The sequence below is a fragment of the Grus americana genome, chromosome 10 (assembly GCF_028858705.1).
Source record: "Grus americana isolate bGruAme1 chromosome 10, bGruAme1.mat, whole genome shotgun sequence".
Classification (NCBI taxonomy): Eukaryota; Metazoa; Chordata; class Aves; order Gruiformes; family Gruidae; genus Grus; species Grus americana.
This window is the reverse complement of record NC_072861.1, coordinates 23,614,480-23,634,360: the sequence shown is the minus strand read 5'-3', so window position 1 is coordinate 23,634,360 and position 19,881 is coordinate 23,614,480. Positions and strand designations below refer to the sequence as shown.

Sequence of the window (19,881 nt, the reverse complement as noted above, 5' to 3'; positions counted from 1 at the left end):
GCGCCGCAGACAAGCAACGCGCTGCGGCGGTCGGGCAACCGCAGGGATTTGCTCCCATGGACCAAGGCAGGGTCTGGGACCCATTCTCCAGTGTGAGGGAGAGGAGAGGGGCAAAACCAGGGCGCAGGGAGCCGCACGTGTCCTGGTGCAACCCGGGCATTGCCGTGACCCAGGTCCCCCCAGCTCTGGTCACCCCCTCAGGGCAGTTTGGGCAGTAGAGCTGTGCCGGGAAGGACCGAGGGGAAATCCAGCAGACCTGGCCGGGCAGGGCTCCTCGCTGCACGTCCTGTGCTGGTCGTCGGGGCGGGTGAGCGCGTCGCAGTACCGCTCCTCCACGATGCCGGCCAGCTTCTCCACGCAGTGCACGATCTGCCGCTGCACCCCTGCGGACACAGGCAAGGGCTTGGCTCGAGACAAAAATCAAACTGAACCACTGAGCATCCTCTGCCAGGAGGTGACAGGGCACCCTAAGGTAAGCTGGAGCCACCAAAAACGGGAAAGTAAATGAAACCACCGCTAAAACTGGAAGCCGAGAGCCCACTTCTGCTGAGGTACTGATGCCCTCCCAGCGCTCAACAGCACCAGTGCTCCCAGTGCACCCGGGTGGGAAAAGCAGAGCTGGACACTTGGTCTCAATCCAGCATGTGTGTGACCAGACCTACGGAGCTCAGCTGGGCTGGAGAATGACCCGGGATAGGCAGCTGCAAAGCCTGGGATGGGATGGAGGGATGGAGGGATGGATGGAGGGATGGAGGGAGTGAGGGATGGAGGGATGGAGGGATGGAGGGAGGGAGGGAGGGATGGAGGGAGGGATGGAGGGATGGAGGGATGGAGGGAGGGATGGAGGGAGGGAGGGATGGAGGGATGGAGGGATGGAGGGAGGGATGGAGGGAGGGATGGAGGGAGGGATGGAGGGAGGGAGGGATGGAGGGAGGGAGGGAGGGAGGGATGGAGGGAGGGAGGGAGGGAGGGATGGAGGGATGGAGGGATGGAGGGATGGAGGGATGGAGGGATGGAGGGAGGGATGGAGGGATGGAGGGAGGGAGGGATGGAGGGAGGGATGGAGGGATGCAACACCGGTCCAGGCAGGACACGGGCTCCTGGGCATTAGAAGCAGCAGACCACAGGCAAAGCCCCTCACTGAGGCTGGCGGGACAGGGCTTCTGTCTGTCCAGCACAAGGCAAACCTTGGCTCCTGCCCCGAGACCGAGTCTGGGGCTGCTCAGGCAGAAAACTAAAAACAGATGGCAGAGAGCTGAAAAGAGATGGTAGAAAGAGCTGGCAAACCATGGACTCCCTTAGGAAAAAGGTGCCGGATTATACCTGTTCTTTCAGGGCTTAGGGATGTTGGGAAATACCTAAGGGATGGCAAGAGTTTCCACAGAAGGCAAGGAGTGGGCAACTGTGTCCAGAACCATCGGCAGCCCCTAAACTCAGAGAGACACTGCGACCTCGCAAACTCCACGGGACGTCTCTGCTCGCCCTTCCCGGGCTTTGTCTCTGTACCAAGCGGCTCATGGGGACAAGGCGGGTTAAAAGCAGGAACGCTGTCACCCTTCTGCTGGCTCCCACTGGCAGATTTCTGCAACAACCCCAGCCTGGTCCTGGTGGCCTCCGGCTGCGTCCTTTGGTCGCAGGGGCATTCCTGGCCGAGTTATGCTGGGAGAGCTGCTGAGCAGAAATCTCCGGAATAAAACCTTTAACATCCCACAGCTTTTCTGGTCAGCAGTGAGATGAGAGAGATGCAGAAAAATGCCCTTCCACAAGCTGCCTAATGGGATTTAACAGCGACACAGCCCGTGGAGGTGCCACAGAAAACACCCTGCTGCCGGAGGGACCTCTTGGCCAGGGGAAAAAGCCTCTCCCCGCCCCTGCCCTTGCGAAAAGCCCCACAGCCGCGGCCAGGACGGGCGTCTCCAGTCTGCGGGCACCGTGCGCTGGGTGGAGGAGCAGGATGGCCAACGGCAGAGATGCTGCAGCCGTACCCACCACCATCCCACGCTCCCTGACGGGCCGGCCAGAGCCACATCCAGCCATCGGAGCACACGTGTGTGTGTGTGTGCGTGTGCATGCGCGTACACACACACGTGCACACGCACACTGAGGATTTTGGGGGGGCTGTGTCCGAAGGGGAGCCAACTGGCAGCAGCACAGCTCTTTTTTGGCAGCGTTCTGCCCCAGCCGCAGTTCACGGATAAATCACCGCCGCAGCCTCCTGCGCCCGGTCCGCAGCGCTCACGGGATGACATGTCTCAGGATGACCTCACTCTCAACACGCTGCCTCGCTGCCTGCTTTTGTCCTCCTTTTTGCAACACGTACTTGACCCGTGACTTGGGAGAGCTGTAAATCCTAACCGCTGCCATCAGCTGAGATTGATACGACTCTGCTGAAGCTGCTGAGTTGTGCCCTGGCTCGAGTGCTCGGGAGCTTACGGGGCCGGTGGGGCCGGGGCCCTGGGGCTGGCCCCTGCAGAAGAGGCTCAGCCTGAGCTCTCCCAAACCCATGTCTCAGCTCACACCATCACCCAGCCCAGGGACGCGCTCAGCCCTCCTCCAGCCGCTCGCCTGCGGCCGCACAGGGTGAGCATCCTCACCCGACTCCTGCCTGATGTGCTCCGGTATTTCCCTTCTGGTCTGGAAGCCAAGCACCCAAACCTCGCAAAGGAAAGCTGGTTTCCAACAAAAGCGAGCGCCCTCAGCTCCTGTTCCCCTTGCCTCCGCACGCCGCAGGGCCTGTGCAAACCCACGGCGAAGGGCTCTCCGTGTAAATACTTGTAACGCACCCCGCCGGCTCCTGCCGCACCACAACCCTACCGCTCCAAGCAGGAATCCACATTATCTCCCAGGAGCAGACAGGAAACATCTCCTGGCACTCTGTACGACCTAGAAAGCATGAGTGTCCTTGAATTCCCCTTCTTTCAGTGGCAGCCGCTCTCAAGGAAGCGCTCGCTGGTCCCAGCCCCCCCCCTTGCAGCGTGCCCGACCGTCCCCCTCCATGGGCTGCCCCAAAAGCTGCCCCGGGGGCCCCAGGACGCCTGGCCGGCAGCGCAGTGGGGCGGGAGGGGGGGAAGCAAGTGTCTGACACCACGGAGCAGCGCGGGACGTCGGTGCTCTGCCCGCGCCGGGCACCCTCCCACGTGCTCTCCATAAATCCTGGAAACGATGCCCTGGAGAGGCCCAGCCAGGCGGGAGACGGGCCCTTCGACACTCCCTGGGTAGCTCTAAAGCTCTTTTGTCTCCATCACGCTGATGCCGAGAACACCCGGCGCAGTAACAGGACACTGAGCAAGGAGCAAAGCGCTGATAAAAGAGCCGGGTCCGGCAGGCGAGCGCGGCGGGGGCACCGGAGACTGGTGACCTCAGCGGGTAACACTTTTTTTTTCCCCCCCAAGACCTCCTGAAACCAAAGACCCAGGAATTTCTAAGGCATCCCCATGGCATGGGGATGCTCCGCCTGCTCCGCAACTCCACTGCGGGCAGCTGAGCCTCGGGGTCCCGCGGGAGCCAGACTCACCGGTCCCGCACGTGGCGGTGCACGTGGTCCAGGAGCCGAAGCGCCAGAGGAACTCTGCCTGCTCGATCTCGTTCTCGCTGTCGGCCGGGCGCTGGATGGTGTACTGGTACCGCACGCCCGGGTTGGTCTCCTGAAACAGCAGCTGTGGGCAGACAACGGGCAGTCAGGGAGGTGGCTAGCGCAGAGCAGTCGGGGTTGGCCGCTGCAGGCTTTTCAGGAGACAAGAACCTGCCTGGCACGGCCGTAAAGACGTCATTCTCCATCCGGCTGCGTGCCAGGGCCGCATTACCCGTACCCCAGCAGCGGCACACGGCCATTTCGGAAACAGGGTTAGCAAATGGCCGGAGCAGTGCAGGAGCAGAGGAGCTGCCCCTGCCCAGAGCGTTGCGCTTGTGGAAGTGTCAGGTAATAATAAAAAATAGCAGTGAGAGCACTGAGAACCACCTGGACTTTGGGTTTATCTCTCCCCTGATGAAAAACCTGGAAGGATTCCCGTTAATCCCGCCCAGTCCCACCGCCACATGCAGCTCCATCCAAGGACCTTCTCAAGGTTCAGCACGGTCAAGGGCCCAGGACGACCAGATGTCCCCTTCCCATCCCCTTCCTCATCCCCTTCCCCGCAGTCGGGGCTGGGGTGGAGGTTTTGCATGTGCCACCACCGGCCCCAACCCAGCCCGGGGTCTGCAGCACGCGGTCGGGAGCACGCTGACCCTCATCTGCCTCTCTCCGTCACTCGTCCCGAACTCTCAGCGAGGGACGTTACAGCTGGAGGGAGGCTCTGACCGCCCCCAGCCCCGTCTGCCGGACTGATGGTGGCTGGCCCGGCCGGCCGCTGCCAGGTGAAGATCAGTCGCAGCGTCCCGTCCTTCGGGATGGAGGCAGAAGGAAGGGAACGGGACGGCAGCAAGAGTCCAGTCCCACAGAGGAGGAATCGAATCTCCTCGCCTCCACCTGCCCCTGAGAGCTGCAACTGCTCCGGCAATCACCCTGGGGAAGCACCGCAGCGCATCTCAGCTTGAGAAGCCAGCTACCCGTTTCGGTCCCCGTTTGCGCGTCCGACCTGCTGCCAATGTGCCCCGGGCAGCACCAGGCGAGTGGCTTGAGTGTGTCGGGGCTGCAGCCTGCCCTGCCCCGTGCCCCGCAGCTGGGGGTGCACCCACCCCGGCCTGACACCCCACTCGTGCGGTGGAAGAAGGGGCTGCAGCGAGCAGGAGAGAGCCGCCGGCAGCAAACGCCAGCGATGGCCGGTAGCAACACGTGCCTGAAGGAATTTCATTAATTGCTTGAAACGTGGCTCTCGCCGCTCTCAACGCGCATGAAGCGGCTCCTGCGGTTGACACAAATCCTGCCCAAAGTGCCTCCCGCACCAGTGCTCGGCAAAGGCTGGGAGTTTAACCTTGTTTTTCTAAGCCTAAGTGCTCCCATTATTGCCAAAGCTTTGTTGTTCTTGGAGCTTCAGCGGGAGCGAGGGCGTCTTTCCAAAACCTCTTCATGAATATTGAAACATTTTTGTCAAAAGGTTTTAATTAGGTTACGAATCCCAGAAAGTGATTTGCGGGTGCCGAGCACGCCAGCGTTCCCGTTAACAGCAGCACTTGGCGGCAGGCGAGCCCAGGATCCTGCTCACGTTTCATCCTGAACTTCTGCTGGAAGAAATGCAAACGCCAAGACTTTGGCCGGGCTCCAGGGCGAGCCTCCGCAAAGGGGCCGATGCTCGGGAAGAGCGCATCGGGCTGAGCCGCGATTGCCAGGGGGGACCCGGGGGTCTGTGGGACGTACCCCCGCGGTGGTCACTGCCTCTGCACCAAGCAGGGCACCGCGGAAGGGAAGGCAAAACCGAGGGGAAATCAGCTGGAAATCTGGGCTCTGCAAAGCCCAGGCCCAAGCCCAAGCCCAAGCCCAAGCCCCGCACGAGCCCTCTCCCCTCCTGCCCTGCAGCTGCAGCTCCCCGCCAGTCTCTCATTCCCCTCCTCCAGTTGCGCTAATGAAGGCGGCAGACCCAGGAGGGGCAATCACTCTCTGCGGTTCCCAGGGGGTGGTTAAAAGGGAAAAACCAAAGTTCAAACATGACCACGAAGCAAACCCCCAGGGCTCAAGCGTAATCCGTGCGTATGCCCTGTTTGGTTTGATTTTGATCACACTGCTCGCGGTGGGACCCTTTGAGACGCCGCTGTTCAGATGTCCAACCGCAGCGACCGAAACTGAGCACGCTTTGCACCGCGAGGAATTTCACCTGGGGCCGGCGGTGCCGTCGCCTGGGGGACAATTCTCACCGGCTTCTCTGGGGGAAAGCTCGGCCTCACGGGCACGAGGATGTTGGCTCCCAGCAGCTTTGCATTAACTGGCAGATGCCTCACTCCGTCCCGGTGGCCATTCCCAGGGGCAGGAATTGCAGAGACAGGCAGAGCAGCGGCAGCGAGCAGCTCCCGAGGGACCCGCCTGGCGGGGATGGCCCCGAGCCCCCCGCACCGCGCTGCCTGCCCACCGCCCTCCCCACCCACAGTTAGGAGCCCTGCAAAGCTGGGCAAAGCTCGTTAAAATATAAAGCCATGCTGAAAAGTAATCCCCCAGGCTGCTCTTCGCCATGGAAACAAGGTGAAAATTAATAGAGCGGGATCGTTTTGCAAAATGAGGCAATTCCCAGATAAACCTCAGAGCTGCCGCTGCTGTGGCGGAGGAGGGAATCAGCAACGGCCGAGTCGGGCTCGTATTAAACGTGTTTGCAGGACGCGTGAATTCGAGAAGGGGCTTCCCGGGGAGCGGGGGCCGGGGGGCTCGGAGCAGGACCAGCCATGGGGCAGCCGCGCAAGCTTGGGGACACAACTCTGGGGCAAGGACGGAGGCTCTCCTGCCGACGCGGAGGTAAAAGGACCGTTAGGTTGAACAGGTCACGTAGAAATAAATAACCCTGAAGTTCATTATCTGCTCCCCCGGCGCCCGCTCTGCACAAGGCTGTCTGCCGGAGGCAACGCCTGACGGGAGCGGGACACGGGCAGATGCTCTCCTGCCTGCAGCTCCGCAGCCTGGAAACTCACTGCCGCAAGGCAACTTGTTTAAATTTTTTTGGACTATGCGGTTAATTGTAACCTCTTCTGCCCAGAGGCAGGCAGGCAGAGCGGCAGGTCCCGGGTGCCCTCCCCTGCCCTGGGAGCCACGGCAGACGCCAGGCGGCATCGCTCCCCGACGGGGCTCACGTCCTCAAAGCCTCGGGGCTCTGATGAACAATAACGACCTACGCCGGGGAGGGAACTAGCTTTATGGAAATTCCCACGTGCAAAAAAAGAGTAAAACTTGAGATTTCTAGCTGTTTCAGAGGATTTCAAATGATCCTCCTGGATTTTTTACCTTCTGCCTCAAGGGCTTTTGGGAGGAAGCAGAGCCTGACCTGCAGCACGCCGGGCAGCATCACCCGGGTTTGGACCATGGAACACGACCCCAGGGGCTGAGCCCCTCGCCATGAACGAGCGCAGCATCGCCGAGGGGTGCCGGTGGGCCGCGCCACCACCGCACACGGCACTGCGACGGCTCCCAGCTCCCGCCGCCTCCGCCGGCTGCTCCAGCCCTGCCAGAAGCAGCGCGGGCTCTTCCCCTGCTCCGGAGAAGATACGGGAAAGGCCTCGGGAATGCGGCTCTTTCTCCTCACGCTCTCCCTGCTGCGTAAATATTGCGAGGAATGCTGCAAAGGGGACGAGGCTCAGCTGGAAGCGGCGCGGGCTGGAAGCACGCTCCTCGGGCCGGCAGCGCGTGCTCGGCTGCTCCCGACGCTGGCTCCCGGAGAAACACGCTCGGCGAGGAGACGCACAGCTCCATCCCTTGGACGGCAGTGAAGGGCCATGACGGGCCGCGGCAGCTCAGCCCCGCACGGGAAGGCAGGAGAGCCGGTGGCTCTGTCACCCCCCGTCCTCCCCACGGTGCACCCCGACCACCAGCAGATCCCGGACCGTACCTGGATCCACACGGGCTCCACGGTGGGCCCTGGGGAGGTGAGGTTCTCCCAGTTCCCCGTCCTCTTGTAGGTGAAGGTGGTCCCTGCCACCCTGTAGTCCCCGTTCCACTGGATGGTCCAGCCCCCGTTCAGGAAATACTTCTCCGGGTCCTCGCTCCGCAGTGCCAGAAAATTCCCGGCTTCTGCGACTTCTTCGATCCGGATCTCCCGCGCTCCGACGGGGATAATCCCGATGTCCACGTAACCTGGGAACGGAACCAAGCATTGGTCTTGAGGGAGTCAAAGACGTGGCAGACACAATCCGTGCCCGTGGGTGGGTGCTGGTGCCCCTTGGGTGGGTGCTCTTGGGTGCCAGCATCATGCCAATCCTTACACCCCTGTAAGGCACCGGCGGGCACCAAACCCCCCCTTGCCCTGAGCCCAGCTCCTTCCCTGCCGGGAGAGCCCATCGCAGAGCAAGACATCCCCCGCACGGGTGCTGGCAAGGCGTTCACCACGCTTTCACCATGTCCTCATCAACACACAGAATCCCCTTAAACCTCTCCAAACCGGCCCCGGTGTGCACAGATTTGATTTTCAGGCTTTTACACACAAAAGGCAGCAAGGGGATATTTTTCTTCCGAGGAGCAAGAAGTTGAATGGCAACGCCACGTCTCCCTGTGCTGCCACTCAGGTCTCATCCCACCAAAATCCACAACTCGGGATTAAAAACCACACCGCAACTGAGCAGCAGCGGCGAGCCCGGCTCCGAGCGGAACAGGCACCCGGTGTGCTGGGAACGGAGCTGAGCGCCCTTACCCAGCCCCTCGCTGTCCTCGAAGGTCTTCTTGACGGTGTGGCAGGTGGAGCCGTCCCCGTGGCAGACACCGCACCGGTCCTCCACCGCGTTGGAGTCGATCTCGTAGTCGCAGCCCACGTTCTGCAAGGCAGCCCCGTCAGCCGCCCGCGCCCCCGCACGCCCCCAGCCTCGCACCGCGCCATCGGCCGCCGCCGCGGGAGGAACGAGGGAGAGACGCAATGGTCCTAAATGGTGGGAAATAAGGAACAGGGATGGGAGGGGGGGCGAGCTGGAGTCTTTTTGCAGGATGGGCGGCAATGCAGACACCTCGGCCGCAACATGGCTTTCGCTAACGTATCCTTGTGGCCCTGCCGTCCTGTTCATCGCAGTGAGGAGCACAACCCGCGTCTCCTTTTCACCTTTTCCTACCCGAGCCCCCGGGCCGCAGAGCCTGTCGGCACACGTTACGCACCGAGCCAAGCTGGGAAAGCCCCTCGGTCCTTGGCCCTGCTCCTCCTGCTTCAAAACACTTGCTGAAAACTTTTTTTACGTTCTGCTGAAACTCTCCGCAGCCCGTGCCAAATCGCTCGGCGCGCGCGGACCGAGGCTCCCTGTGATTTTGCCATAAAAGCCACGGCCAAGACCCCAAAGGGTCCCGCTGGGTCCTGTGCCAGCCAGGAGCCTTCAGCCTCCACCGCGCGTGGAGCTGCCCCGGCGCCGCTGGCTCGCACCTCCAGCAGCGGCAGCCCGTGGTGAGCCAGGTTTAACTCTGGTGCCCCAGCCAGCAGCAGGCTCAGCGGCGATGAGGGTTTTGTGTGCGGCGAGCTCTGGCCAAACGTGCTCTCATCTGCCACGAGCTGCTGGATCGCACCGTGGCACATGTCCCTGCGCTCTCCCTCCAGCCCGTGTCCCGCAGCCTTTGCGGTAACTTCCAGGCTATCGCAGGAGGAGACGGGACCTTCTCAAAGCCCCAGCTGCCCTCAGACCCCTGCCCGCTGCTGCCAGCGGCACGGCCAGCGAGAGGGGAAAGTTTCCACAAATGGTTTCTATGTAAGAGGCTGCAAAGAAACTCGCTGACTGATTATTTTCCCCTCTTTCCTGCTGCTTTTCGTGCTGTCCAAAAAGCCTTTCTTCCAAAAAGCCTATTTGTCCAAAAAGCCTTTCATCTTTATCTAACACTACGGCAGACCCGACCGTGTCCCCTCCCACGTGTGCGAGTCCCTGGTGACACGCGGCCGTCGGCGTTGCGGCAGCGCGGCTTTGGTACGTCCTGCGGTGGGAACCTGCCCTGCAGCCCACGGTACCACAGCAGCTCAGATCGCCGCCCATTCCCTAATTTAACAGAAATCCAAGGCCCTACTTGTGCGCTTATTCCTAAACCTCAGGACCGCTTCCCTAGGGAAAGGGAAGGTGTGAACGAAGGGACCATCTTGCTACGACCGATGGCAGCTGGAGGACCCAGGGCAGAGCTCAGCAAAGCTTCCCCAGCTGCGGCAGCATCTCCCAGATGATTTCTGGCACCGACCGCGCCATCTCCACCGGATTCCTGCGCCTCCCATGCTGGGAGATGCCCTTCCCGGCTGGCAGCCAGAGCAATGCTGCCGCACGTTGCGGCATGTTTGTAGGGAGCTTCCAAGAAAGAAAAATAACATCCCAGAAGGAAGGACGAATCCCAGCGCTGGGAGAGGCTGCCAAGCCGGGGGAGGCATCTCCATCGCTGCAGGTCGGACCCGTGGCCACGCTCGGGGTGCGGGGCTGGGCTGGGCGTCCTCTCTATGCACCCTTTCATATCCCCGACCTTATTTTCAAGTGAAACTTCCCTTCCTTTATTTCCTTGGCTTTGTGCTGCCTTTATTTTCCTTGTTCTGTGTTTTCCTTCAGGCCAGCGTAGAGGCTGAAATACGTGCATGCCGCATCCCCGGGGAAATCAGGGAAGCTTTCTGCGCGGCCAATGACAAAACAAGCTCGGCCCGTCGGTGCATGCGAGAGAGGGGACGGTGTTCGCCTAAGGGACGGGTCGTGGCACCCGCCTGCATTTCCCCGAGCACGGGGCTCCTTGGGCTCCCTCCCCAGAGGGCCCTGGTGCGGGACCCACCTTGCAGATGCCGTTGATGCACATGTCACGGCTGGCGTTCACCTCGTAGCACGGCGTCCCGTCGATGACGGCATCCCGCAGCTTTTCCGCAAAGTATTCGTCCTCCGGCCGGCAGTGCAGCTCGCAGGGGTTAACTGGGGAACCCAACAGGCAGAGACTAAACCCGAGCAGCTGGGGGCCACGTAACCATCTCCAAAAACATAACTTAACCCTGCAAAGCCCAGCCATAATTGAAAATACGGGATAAACACGCTGCAAGGCAAACCTTACAGACACGAACGGCAAAATCAAGCGGTAGCAAGGCTGTGCTTCAGGTTTTTCACTGGGGCTGCAGGCAGAAACCTGGCAGTGGGCTCTGCCCTCCACTCACTGTTGTTGGGCACCGGCGTCCACCTGTAGAGTTTCCCTTTGTAGAGCATGGGGTTGAACTGGCTGCACTGGACCTGGCGGAAGGAGGGCTTGTCGGGGGGACACGGCCTCACGTTGCAAATCCGGAACCGCTTCCGCTCCCCCAGGCAGTACCTGCCCCCGTACTTGGGCCTGTCCATGGGGGGGAAAAGGGAAAATCAGAGAATCACAGAAGGGTCTGGGTCAGAAGGGACCTCCCAGCCCACCCAGTGCCACCCCTGCCACGGGCAGGGACACCCTCCACTAGCCCAGCTTGCCCAAAGCCCCATCCAACCTGGCCTTGAACACTGCCAGGGAGCCAGGGGCAGCCACAGCTTCTCTGGGCACCCTGTGCCAGGGCCTCAGCACCCTCACAGGGAAGGATTTCTGCCTCACATCCCATCTCCATCTCCCCTCCTGCAGCTTCAGGCCATTCCCTTGTCCTATCAAAGACCCACCACACACAGGGGGAAACTCCCTTTTTAGTCACAGCTAAGGGAGGGCGGGTTTGTACCTGCTGCTAAAGTTTGATCTCATGAGGTTGGGTCAAGTCTGAATCCATCTGGAGCGAAGGAGGAGCTCTCCCAGTTACAACCCACACATCGCTCTGCCGCAGTGCACAGGTAAGGAACCTGGCTATGGACCCAACGCCCACCCCAGAAGGATCCCCACTCGGCAGAGCAGGCTTTTGAAATGTGTGGAAACCGTGGCTCACGTCCTTCTTCTCCAAGTCCCTCCTGGACCTGCTCCCTGCTGCTGCTGCCGGGCTGCGCTAGGGACCACGCAGGGTGAGACCGTGGACCAAAGGCAGCTTTTGCCAAGCGACGGCTCTCAAGCCGGATTAGCTACATCTTGGGTCTCGTCCCTCCTGACGGTCTCTCCTTAACGTCGGAGATGAGGCCAGTTTCACATAGTGTACGACGCTATAAAAGCGGTCATTAAAGTCAGGTGTCACTGGCAGTGTTCACGTCTGAAGCTCCCCCACCTCCCGCAGCAGCAGCCAGGCACCCTTCCCCGGGGTTAAAACATCTCCTTCACCATCCTGGGTACCGTGGCTGACGAGATGCCAGCGCTCCCACGAGCCAGGTCAGCCAGGTGCCCGTGCTGCGGCCGCTCCGGAGGAGCTGCTCTCCATCCCGCCCGGGATGCGCTTCCGACTCTGCTCCTCTACTGTCAGAGCAAACGGCAAAGCTGCCGCTGGACTTTCTAAAGTCAGAGGGACTTTAAAAGCAACAATAGCTTTTTCTGAGATGCTAACAGACTCTCAAAATACTGCCACCATCTCCTGATGCTTGTCTTTTCCTTGGGTCACAGCCTCTCCATGGCCCATGTCCCCACCACCTCGTGGAAATGACTTTTCCCCAATCAGTTAAGTCTGGGCACACTTTGCTGAAGGGAATAAAGTTAATTATTATTTTAGGGTTGTGTTTATATACCCTGCCCCGAGGAAATGCCTGCGGGAGGAGGATTGCCCAGCGCACACATTTGTTCGCTCCATCCAAAAGGCAAAGCTGAAGATTTACCTTTGGTGGCCAAAGCAAACAACTGCCCGGGGGAAATTCTGCTGCTTTTCCAGTGTTTGCTCTCCTGCCCGCCCGCAGCTGTGTTTAAAACACTCCATAAACTACAACTGCACTTCTGCCACAGACCTCATGTCAAACACAAACCCAGCTCTTGACCTGGGACCGAGATTACACAGCGCTTCTTTAAACAGCTCAATAGCACGTGCTAAAAGCGACGCGCCCAGGGAAGAAGCTGGGCAGAAAACACATCTGGGCTCATCAGAGGGCCCGCTCCCGAAGCTTTCAGAGCTCCTCAGCCACTGAAAAGCGACTGCCGCCGGAACGTTGCTCACAAAGCCCTTTTCGCTCCCCATCCCAGAGCGATCTGACGCCTGGGCAAGCCGGGGACCCTGGCTGAATCCAATGCAACAGCGATTTGGTGACCAAGGGGACATCTGGGGAGCAGATGGGCCAGCCCAGAAATCACGGGACGGACAAGTCTGCTCCTCCGTCGGTGCCCAGACGCTTCCAGGCAAGAGCCAGCGCTGGCTGCGGCACCGGCAGGCTGGGGGGGCAGCCTCCAGCTGGGCACAGATCAAAAATCGCTCACGGAATGCAACGGGGTGATAAACAGCAGCAGGATTTTTCAAAACGACTCTGAATCAGGCTCAAAGAATGCCTGGTTTTCTTTTCTGTCATTAAAGGACACTGGATATGTTTCACATCTACAAGTGTGGAGTCTTTGTTTGAGTCCTATCGCAACCGCTCTCTGCCCGCACGGAGCGGGAGCGACTCGTAAGTGGAAGGAGCCAGAGCAAACTCTGCCCCTCCAGAGGCTTCCTCTGCCCCGCTGGCTGGGTAACCCCGTGAAGGGAATCCCCTGAGTGTTTCAAAATCACATCGTTCCGACCGATAACTGCATAATGGCACCGCTTTGCCGTGCGATGCAGATGGGGGGGTAGGACCGCACTGGCCGGATGATGGTCCCCGGCTTCACGGGGCGATAAGGAAGCGTTGGGTTCCTCTCCTAAATGGGGTCCCGCGGAGGGGCCAGGCGAGCTCCAGGGGAGCGAGGTCTCGCTTACGTGGGGTTGCTGCACTGCCTCTCCGCGCTCTGCACGCCCGCGCCACAGCTGCGTGAGCAGGCAGCCCAGGAGCTCCAGGAGCCCCAGCCGCCATCGATCGCGTCGGGACGGTAACCCACGGGCACGCACTCGCCGTTGAAGCACCACTGCAGAGGGACAGGCCAGAAGGAGAGAAAACAAGGTGTGAGGATGCAATAAGGCCACGGGGAGCACTGAAGCCCAGCACCCGTATTGCCCCATGAAAATCCGTGCTTTGCTCGCACGGAGGTGCCTGGGGGTCAGCTGGGCTCTGCCAGAGACGTTGGGCTGTCCGAGGGTTTGCATGAGGCGACAGACCCCAACCTCCGCTGAGACCCCTCAGCAAGGGGAGTCGTAACGCGGTCGCAGCCCAGAGGGAAGAGCCAGCGAGGCACAGCCACGGACAAAGGCACGGCGGGAGGTCTCGCAGGGAGCGGTGGCTAAGGCCAGGGTCATCCCCGGCACTCTGGGGCCAGGGCTTCATGACGGGACACTAAACCTAGTGAGGAGACACATCTACAGATACTTTTATAACTCTATAGTTTCATGCTACCATGAGCAGAAAACCCCCGGTTTGGTATGTCACCCGCCCAAGGGTGACGGGAGCTGCCTGCAGAGAGCTGGTCCCCTCCGCGCCCCGCGCAGCACCCACTGAGCTGCCGCGGGCGCTGCCAGACCCTCCGTGCAGCAGAGCGGGGAGACGGGCACCTGCCACCGCAGCAGACGGAGAGCAGAACAAGGCTCGTGCTCCCCCGCCATGGGAACTACCTGCAGGTTTCACCGTCTCAGGGCGCTTTAGCTTCGCTGCGGGCAGCCCTCCCCGGCAGCGGTGGGGGTTTGGCCAGAGCGAGGTGAGCCCTTCCCCGTGCGCCGGAGCCGGCAAAACTCCCCCGTGTGCAGGACGAGGAGTCTCTGCAGGCACGGAGGGGACTGCTCCCCGTTACCTTGTTCTCCCCGCATGCCGTGCCGTCAACGGCAGCGTCCAGCTTGGAGTGGCACGTGTTCCCCACCGTGCACCACAGCGTGTTGCAGACGCTCTGCGGAAAACACGGTTGCACAGGGCACGGTTACTGCACCGGCACAAATTTAACTTGCAGGGAGAGGATCGCCCCGTGCAATGCCCCCCTGCCCCCAGAGAGCCCCTCGGAGCCGCACGGGCCCGTGGTACGTCGGGGGGGGGACCCTGGCTTACGTCCATGTCGTCGCAGAAGGTGGAGTAGGCGCCGTACTGCAGCCGGCACTGGTGGCCCACGTCGTAGAGGACGCCCGGGGGCACCAAGGGGTAGTCCAGCACCTCCCGGGCAGGGGGGTCATCCAGGCACAGCCCCCAGCCCCGGCTGAAAGAGAGAGGTCAGAGCAGCGTCACCACCGGCCCGGCACACCCGTACAACGCTCCGGCAGCTGCCGACAGAGGAACCGAACACCGCAGCGATGTCCCACCACGATGAGAAGCAATTGGCATTTCTAGCCGATACGACCCTGGCTCTCCATCCAACCCCGGAGCCGCTCCAGCGCGCAGATGGGCACGTGCGGGTACCCGCTTTTTGGGGTGGGTGCCCGCTCCCAGAGCGATCGCCCCATGGCCCCCGGGCATGGTGGGTTACGGGGACGGCGAAGGGGCAAAGGCAGCAGCGGTTTCTCCATGCGGCTGCCGGGCCGGTGCCTTGCACGCTCCCCCTTTACCCCGAGATGCCCCTGTGCCCCTGACGGAAACGCAGAAACGTCATCTTCCCTGGGAACGATCCCCTGGATTTTTGCGTTGTGACCAGGTCATCAGCTCGGTCCTCGGTCGGGACCCCGCTTTCACCCTTCAAGGGGAAGGGTTTCACTGAACAAACATCGCGCTGCTGAGAAGCAGATGCCGTCCCTGCGATCGTACATCACGCTGACCCCAGAAACGTCCCCGCGGACAACGCAACCCCCGTGTCAATGCCCTGCTAATAGAAATAAAGCAGATTGTCAGCAGCAAAATGCACTCACCCTCATATTTGCTGCTACAAACAGTGCTCAAACTGTGCTGGAAGGACGTCTTTAGAAAAGAGATATTAAACCTGAGCCATCAGGGCTGCCCGTGGCAGGCGGCCAGGCAGCCTGGGAGCCGTGAGGGACGCTCCTGGCCGCCTCTCTCTGCTCTGAGTGCTTTTGCTACGATACTTCACAAACACACAAGAAATCGTCACTAGTTTAGCTTTCAGTGTTGATTTAAACAAACTTGTTTCCAGCAAGGCAAAGTCTCCGGCGAGGGTTTCTCAGCAGATTAGATTACTCTGGCTTGTTGTGATTGGGAACAGGTCTAAATTAACTTGAAACGAGATTCCTTTTTAACCCCAAGCAGCAACACAGAAACAAGGGCCAGCAGCGTGGGAGAGCTCCGGGGTGCCGGCAGTGCCCCGGGGCGATGCCCAGCAGGACGGGCACCCCATCCTCCCTTTCCCATCCCACCCCAGTGAGGTCCATGCTGGACATCTGCAAACAGCCCGCTGGCTGGAGACAGCCCCTTAAAATACCATGTACGTATGTTTTTATGAGACGCTTCCCTATCGGAAAAATCAGTGAACAAGTCGCTTTCAGCAGCCCAGGGGCTCGAAAGTTTCTCTTCCCAAGTCCACAACGGCGGGAGCATCCCGCCTCTCCCAGCCCGGCGGGGAGGGAAGGACCGCTGCGGGTGAGGCAGGGCTGAGCTGGGGTGAGTTAGGCGTGGGTTAGGCAGCTGGACACGGTACCGTGGTGCAGCCTGTCTCAGGCACACAGTGAAGTCACCGCATCGCACCTCCAGAGGTATTTTCTTTATTTTCTTTACCTGCCAGTGCAAAACATTTTAAAAGTATTTTTGCTAAAAACGCAAAGAATGCTGTCTTTCCTGGGGAAAGTCCAGGCTTAAGCACCGGGCTCCTGCAGGAGCTACGTGCATGATACTGGTGCTGCTCTGGACCTGTTCAGGTACCGGCACACAGGGCCCTGCACGTCACCCCAAAACTGCCCCCACCCCTCGGATCTGCTCGAGGCACTGTCTGTCCGGCCCCAGCTTACAGGAGAGGTCTCTGTCCCGGTACGGGGGGGGTGATTTAGATTTGCTGTCAGCTTTCCAGCGCTATGTTCAAAATCTATTTCTTCTTTAAATATTTTACAGTCATCCTACTGGTCTCTTCAATTGGCCAACACACGTTACCGAGCCAGCAAAACTTGGCATGAGTCTCCCTCCGGCTTTGCAGGGATACGCAATAAACCACACTCCGCAGTAAAAACCCACAGGGGTCTACGCTGCGTCTGCGTCGTTAACGAGCTGGATGACGGAGTAGATGGTATGGTGATTAAATCCCCATATGTGAGCAGGCTGGGAGGATCTGCAGATACATTTGAGAGCGGGATTAAAATTCCACAAGCTCTCAGAGAACTGGAGGAAGGGTCCAAAAAAGCCAGGACTGAATTCAATAAAAACAAAGGCAAGGACTGGAGCTTGGGAAGAATCAGCTGCACAAAAGGGGATCTGGCAGATCTGGCAGCGGAGCGACGCAGCAGGCAGGGCTGGAGCAGACCAGCCACCCCCATGCTGCGGGAAGGTGCGGACGGGCTGGAAGGAGCCCACGGGAGGATGATGAAAGCAGACCTCCAGCACCGTGCAGAGAGCGTGAAAATTAGCTGTCTGCTGGAGAGAAAAGACTGAAGGGAGACGAGCCCACCTGCAGCCACGCCAAGGCTGCTGCTGAGATGAAGGGAGGCTGCTCCACGCCACGGCGTGCTCCTGGGGCAGGCAGGGCATCCACGAGGCGCCGGACCCCGTTTTGCAGGGGTATTGCCCCAGCCGGGCTGGGAAAGAGCTCACGTCACGGTGGAGAGCAAAGAGCCTTACAGCATCTTCTGACTCCTCCGAGGGCTAGAGGGGAAAATCGCGGAACGCCAGAAGGGGCTCGTCTGGATGCGCTGGCACCACCCGAGGCTGAGGAGATGCCACCACCTGCCCTGGGCCGGCCTCCATCGTTAGCCTGAGCGAGGGATGCTCGTTCCCTGGGGGGGACACCACTGCCACAGCAGGGAGGTGGCCTCTGCCATCGTCCCCGGGTGTGCGAGCAGACCCCGACACGCAGCCCTGCCTGAGGGTCACCCAGCCCTGGCTGCACCCGGGGCCCGACCGGGGCCATGCCGCTGTCGATGACAGGAATCATTTTCAGATGCTTAAACGTTCGGCAGCCTTTGTACAATAATAATCTGTTGTAAAATAATAATCATCATCTGAGAGCGCTTTTTCCCCAAAGGTAAGGTCTGTTCCAAGCACATCCAGCAACCCCAGGTCAGCAGGGTCTCATTTGCTGGCTCGCTCCGTACCGTTCTCCTGCCAACATCGTATTCAACACGCTCACGTCTGCACTGGCCACGGGCCTCTCCCTCGCCTGGGGGATGTCGCAGCCGGTGAAAGACGCCTGCCGGGCTCTGCCCCGCTCGTAAGGAAGAGCTGCCCCTTCTGCGGGGAGCAAAGAGACCAAAACCCAACGGGAGAAGCATCCAGCTGTTCCGTTTCTTCCCCGTCGCAGCTCGCGGCAGCCTGAGGTCATTGCAAGCAGGAAATTCTTAATCCAAAAGTGAAGGTTAAAAGCAGAGGGCCAAGAACGCTGCGGATACGAGAGAGCTCCGTTCCACCGAAAGCCATAAATTAACACTAATTCACCCCGCGTGGGGGCCAAGCCCCCACGTTCCAGGTTGGGATTTAGAAACGGGAGCTCAGCCCCAGGCAGCGTCCCCGCCACGTGACTGCCGGTCCCCTGCCCGGCTCTCCCCGTCGCCGGTTCTCGCCGATGCTCTCACTGTTTTCTAACCTTCCCGTAGCAAGGAAGGAAAATGTTTCTCCAGCGCAAGCCACTGGCTGACAAAGGCGAATCTCTGGGCCGCGTTCCTAGGAACTTAATAACAACAGGCTGAAAAATCAGCCGTGGCGTGCTAAAAATAAACAAATGCACAGAAAAATTTGGCTCGGTCTCGTTTCCCCACGTGATGCCTCCTGCCTACAGGCAAACATCATCTGCCCCGTGCAGAGCACCGACGAAAACTGCACAGAGCATCGAAGAAGACCGCTCTGGCTTTATTTGCCCAAGCCCCAACCCCTGCGCCCCGGCCCAAACGCTCGCGCTGCTTTTGCGTTCACCCCCCCGTCCTTGGCAGCAAGGACCGCGGCAGCCGAGCGAGATCAAGGCACCCCCACGGCCCCGGGGCCGACTCCGAGCACAATCGCCGGCTCCAGCCCCAAGCCCCGAGCCACCCCCAGCACCCCGCGAGCGAGGAAGAAGAGGAAGGAGGACTTACTCGAGGAATCGTGTGATGTACTCCCGGCTGCAGCGGGACCAGGTGAGAGGGGACGTGTCATACAGGAGCTGTGGAGACATGATGAAAGGTCTTTTCCCAACTGGCTCACAGTCATTGCTGCTTCCATCATGCTGAATCCCAAAACTGTGTAAGAGCACAGTCCCACAAAGGAGAGGTGAGCCGCACGCCGCTACAACCGCGCAGCCTCTCTGCTTTCCAGCACGACGACGCGCGACGCCGGACATGGCAAACCGTCCCAGCTCCGCGGGAACTCGGTCATTAACAGGCACCGGGGGATCTGGCCGCGCGGGACGTTTTAGTGATAGCAGGGACACTGCCCTGAACTTTGTCCCAGGCTTTTATTTCAGCTTTCGTACTGAAAACTCAGCCGAGAAAAAAGTGATGAGACTATCGAACAAGATCAAGTTAGTTAAACTTACTGGGCTTACTGACTATGTGGTTTTGCCATCCAAAGATATCTGTTACGAACGATAACGTTCGAGTGATCTTGTCAAAACTCAATTGAAATTAGGGCAAGCAAAATCCCGGTGCTGATTCTATACGCAGAGCCTATTTTACAACTTCTTAATGGGCAACCCCCTTCTCCAAAGCCTTCAGCATCAGCAACGCAGGGTAATACACAAAGGCCGTTTGTCCGGGTTGCTCTGGATTACGTGACTTTCACTGAACCTGGGGCAACCAAAAACTGAAGTGGAACTCCCAGGGTAAATTCCCTCGGAAGCGAAGGAAGGTTTGCACCGGTGAGGAACCGCTCGGCAATCTTCTCCCAACTTCCACCCGTGCCTACTCCAGCCCCGACTGAGCGGCGCAGAGGACGAGAGGTCAGAGGAGAGGAGGAGGAAGCCGGTGGTACCTGTGTCCGAGCTCGTGGGCCACGGTGAAGGCCAGGGGCAGTCCCGTGTCCTCGTTGATGTTGCAGCTCCTGTGGGGCTGGCACATCCCCGCCACGTGGGACAAGCCCAGGGTCTCGCAGGGTCTGTTCATGGCTGCGCAGATGTCCTTCCTTGGGCCACGGAGACAAGGAACACACAGACACAGAGCAAAGAGGGGGTTGGAAAGCGGCAGGACCCAACGCGAGGCGCGGGAAGGAGCGCGGGACGCGTCCCAGCCCACGGAGGGAGACGCACGGACACCAGCCAAACAGAAGCGAGAATGGAGACATCCAACGTCTTTCCACAACGGAAAGATTTACGACCTTTCCTCTCCCCTTTACTCTCCTGGTATCCCCAGCTTACTATTA

General features: G+C 60.1%; 1 protein-coding gene across 2 annotated transcripts in view; it reads right to left on the bottom strand.

The window, feature by feature from the left end:
- ADAMTS7 (ADAM metallopeptidase with thrombospondin type 1 motif 7) overlaps positions 1-19,881 on the bottom strand; it is a 53,470-nt gene that overhangs the window by 22,196 nt on the left and 11,393 nt on the right. For both annotated transcript variants that reach the window (XM_054836251.1, XM_054836252.1), the window contains exons 7-17: positions 19,495-19,644; positions 18,621-18,764; positions 14,518-14,662; positions 14,270-14,362; positions 13,308-13,453; positions 10,704-10,873; positions 10,334-10,467; positions 8,259-8,379; positions 7,461-7,705; positions 3,515-3,656; positions 257-383 (exon numbers count right to left, since the gene is read on the bottom strand). In XM_054836251.1, the coding sequence (XP_054692226.1) occupies positions 257-383; positions 3,515-3,656; positions 7,461-7,705; positions 8,259-8,379; positions 10,334-10,467; positions 10,704-10,873; positions 13,308-13,453; positions 14,270-14,362; positions 14,518-14,662; positions 18,621-18,764; positions 19,495-19,644 (1,617 nt within the window). The remainder of the gene's footprint in view (positions 1-256; positions 384-3,514; positions 3,657-7,460; positions 7,706-8,258; positions 8,380-10,333; positions 10,468-10,703; positions 10,874-13,307; positions 13,454-14,269; positions 14,363-14,517; positions 14,663-18,620; positions 18,765-19,494; positions 19,645-19,881) is intronic.